Raw genomic sequence first — 3089 nt, forward strand, 5'->3', positions numbered from 1 at the left:
TTCACCTTCATCATCTTCATCATCATTGCCATCGTCATCACCATCACAATCAACATGATCCTTATCGTTATCATTATCATTCTTCCTTGTAGCTCTTCCGATACAGTAAGATGTACTTTATTCCTTCCTGAGGCGCAGACTACAACAGGTAGCCAAGTTTTATAAGTTGTGTAAGTTTTAACTGCGTAAGTTCTTGGTCTTTCCTGGTCTTCACACTTCCAGGATCTTCCAAAGAATTCTTAATTTCCCAGCAATGAAGGTCTGTAAAGATGCGCAACTTTGATCTTTGTTTCAAACTTTCTTTTTTTCTTTACCTTTTATTTTTACTCATTATTATTTTGTATACGAATAGTTCCTTTTATTTTTCTCCTCGTGCAGTTCTCGAGAGAAACTGCAGTATTAATAATGAAGCAACATCTCTCCCTGTTATAAAGGGTCTTGCTTCTAGTGCGTTGTCACACTGTACAAAGAAATCCCAGAGTACCAAGTTATAATCATTCTCCGCTTACATTTCTTCGTCTCTCTCTCTCTCTCTCTCTCTCTCTCTCTCTCTCTCTCTCTCTCTCTCTCTCTCTCTCTCTCTCTCTCTCTCTCTCTCTCTCTCCTCCTCCTCCTCCTCCTCCTCCTCCTCCTCTTCCTCTTCCTCCTCTTCCTCCTCCTCCAACTTCTTCTTTACACCATAAATTTCACATATGTCAATGGACAATACAATTCACGTTACCAATTTTCTCCATGAACTTATGCTGGGCAATTTGACTCACTTATTAGGAATGTAACAATCTCTTCCTTGTTCCGAGCAAAACATGTGCAATGGTATAAACACAGTATTGCTACTGTGCAACTTTATGCGGTGATTCTGGCGCAACGTACCTTTGAAACTATATTCCTGATTACAGTTCCATTTTGTTTGATCTACTGCATTTCTCCTAAAGGTAATAATATTTAAAAAAAATAATAAAAAAAAATAGAGAGAGAAAGAGAGAGAAAAAATGCTTAAATCTTATCTCTCCGCCGGCCAACCACTTTCTCCTTCTCTTATTTAAAATCCTTTTTAGGTGCTCATATATCCATTCGTATGACCTTTGACCTTTCTGCAGTTGGTGGGAAAGACTCCACGTAGTTTTTCCTTGTAGTTCGCTTCCTTTAACATTTCCTTTAACACATTTCTCCTTCTCCTCCTTTTTATCCTGGGAACACGCAGTATGACCCATGCATTTCCCCCTTCAGATGTAACGTCCAGGTCTTTGGTATATAACAACGTACCACATACAAAAGTACGTGTTACAGTACCGTGGCTGTCACTATTCTTGTCCTGTGAACTATTTCTTACAATGCTCCCTTATTCTAATTCCGTACCATTTCTTGGAAGGAATGCAGATAAACGTAACTAAGTCTGTATTGCATCTATCATGGTTGGCTCAGTTGCAGATATTCCTTAGAAGTGATGCAGATCAGTTGTATGCAACTAAGGCCGTATTGCATCCGTCGCGGTTGGCTCAGCTGCAGAGGCCTGCTTCGGACATTGAAGTGTTGGATATAATCTACGGAAATTTTCACCTTGTTTCAACTAATTATTTTATGAGTTCTCGTTATCAAGAGTGTGTTGCCTCTTAAATGTCAAATTAACTCGTTTTTTATATCATGGGGTCTGAGTTGAAAATAAGTGGCAAAAAGTGAATCTAATAATAATGGGTATTTTGAGTAAATACTATATTATTCGATATACGCAGACTCACTTATTGGTAATTTAAAAGATCGGTATCCATGGCCATTTTATACTAGGTGTATGATTTTCCTTTTACGTGTGTGTGTGTGTGTGTGTGTGTGTATGTTTGTATGTGTGTGTGCGCTTGCGCGCGCGTGTGTGTGTGTGTGTGTGTGTGTGTGTGTATGTGTGTGTGTGTGTGTGTGTATGTTTGTATGTGTGTGTGTGCTTGCGCGCGCGCGCGCGTGTGTGTGTGTGTGTATCTACAAAGCATTCACTGATATGTGAAAACGTTAGTGAATATGGTTGTCTACATATGCATTTAGAGATTAACCATGCAACGATTCCACTTTCACTGAATTGCTTGCAGCACTTAAAATTATTGAAAGTCAATTAGAATGGACATGAAAGTAAAATTGTAAAGAAAAATAAAAACAATGAGCTCTGGTGTTTAAGTAGGACACGGACTGCGTACATACACACGAACCAAATATCATCTCGCATTTCAATAATGGTGGTATCTGATGACGTAGAATGGCCGTTACAAAAACAAAAGAATAAGAACAAATAAATAAATTAATAGAAATAATGGAAATAAAAACAGGTGGTGAAATATTCTTAAATGAATACAAAAGACAACAGCGCGACGTCCTGGCGAACCCCAAGTCTCTCCGTTTCCTCCATTTTCTTTGAATTAATATTTTAAGGGATTATTTCCATTATCTTCTTCTTCAGTCATAAATAAAAAAAAATCGGGGTAACTACTGTGTGAAATATAATGTAAGTGGAAATATGCTTAAAAGAGCATAAAAGAATTAAATATTTAAAAGATGAGAAAAAAAATAGAAAATAGAACATTTTTGTCACTGACGATTCGAACTAGCGTTGTGAGGAGGATTCGAAACGGCCTATTCGCACAATATTCCTTTTCCTTATTGTTTTGCATAAGGAGGATATTGAGGAATGCAAATATAATAGCTTTACAACATTTCCCCTCCTGCATTTTTTTTTTCTTTCCACAAATAACCACACCCGCAGTTTTCATCGCTCACGGCACAAATTTCGTGCGAATTTCGGTAATATGGCAGACATGATGGCGGGCCTCCTCAGGTGCGCGAGTTCACCTGCGCCGTCCTCAGTCCGCGGGAGTTGTTGGAAAACCTCTAAGATTATTTCTGCGCAGACGGATGTGCCTTTCTACTGAATGTTAAATTGTTACTCTGAAGTATTTGCAGATGAATTTATAATGTAGTTGCGAGATTAGATGATATTCCTTGCGCAGGTGCCTGTTCTACCAAGTGTTCCCTTGATTTATGCCGCGCTGTTGATCTCCAGCCTTCTTTTTCAACCCCTTTTTGCTTACAAATATCTTCATCATGTTTTT

The 3089-nt window shown here is 38.4% G+C and overlaps 1 protein-coding gene across 1 annotated transcript in view; it reads left to right on the forward strand.

The window, feature by feature from the left end:
* Window positions 1–2872, forward strand: part of LOC119575992 (5-hydroxytryptamine receptor 1D-like) — an 88198-nt gene extending 85326 nt beyond the window's left edge. Inside the window, exons 7-13 of the mRNA XM_037923520.1 lie at window positions 139–170; window positions 379–487; window positions 769–932; window positions 1056–1116; window positions 1228–1247; window positions 1370–1529; window positions 2794–2872. Coding sequence (XP_037779448.1) covers window positions 139–170; window positions 379–487; window positions 769–932; window positions 1056–1116; window positions 1228–1247; window positions 1370–1529; window positions 2794–2872 — 625 coding nt within the window. The remainder of the gene's footprint in view (window positions 1–138; window positions 171–378; window positions 488–768; window positions 933–1055; window positions 1117–1227; window positions 1248–1369; window positions 1530–2793) is intronic.
* Window positions 2873–3089: the final 217 nt, after the last annotated feature.

This window comes from Penaeus monodon, chromosome 8 (assembly GCF_015228065.2).
Source record: "Penaeus monodon isolate SGIC_2016 chromosome 8, NSTDA_Pmon_1, whole genome shotgun sequence".
Lineage (NCBI taxonomy): Eukaryota > Metazoa > Arthropoda > Malacostraca > Decapoda > Penaeidae > Penaeus > Penaeus monodon.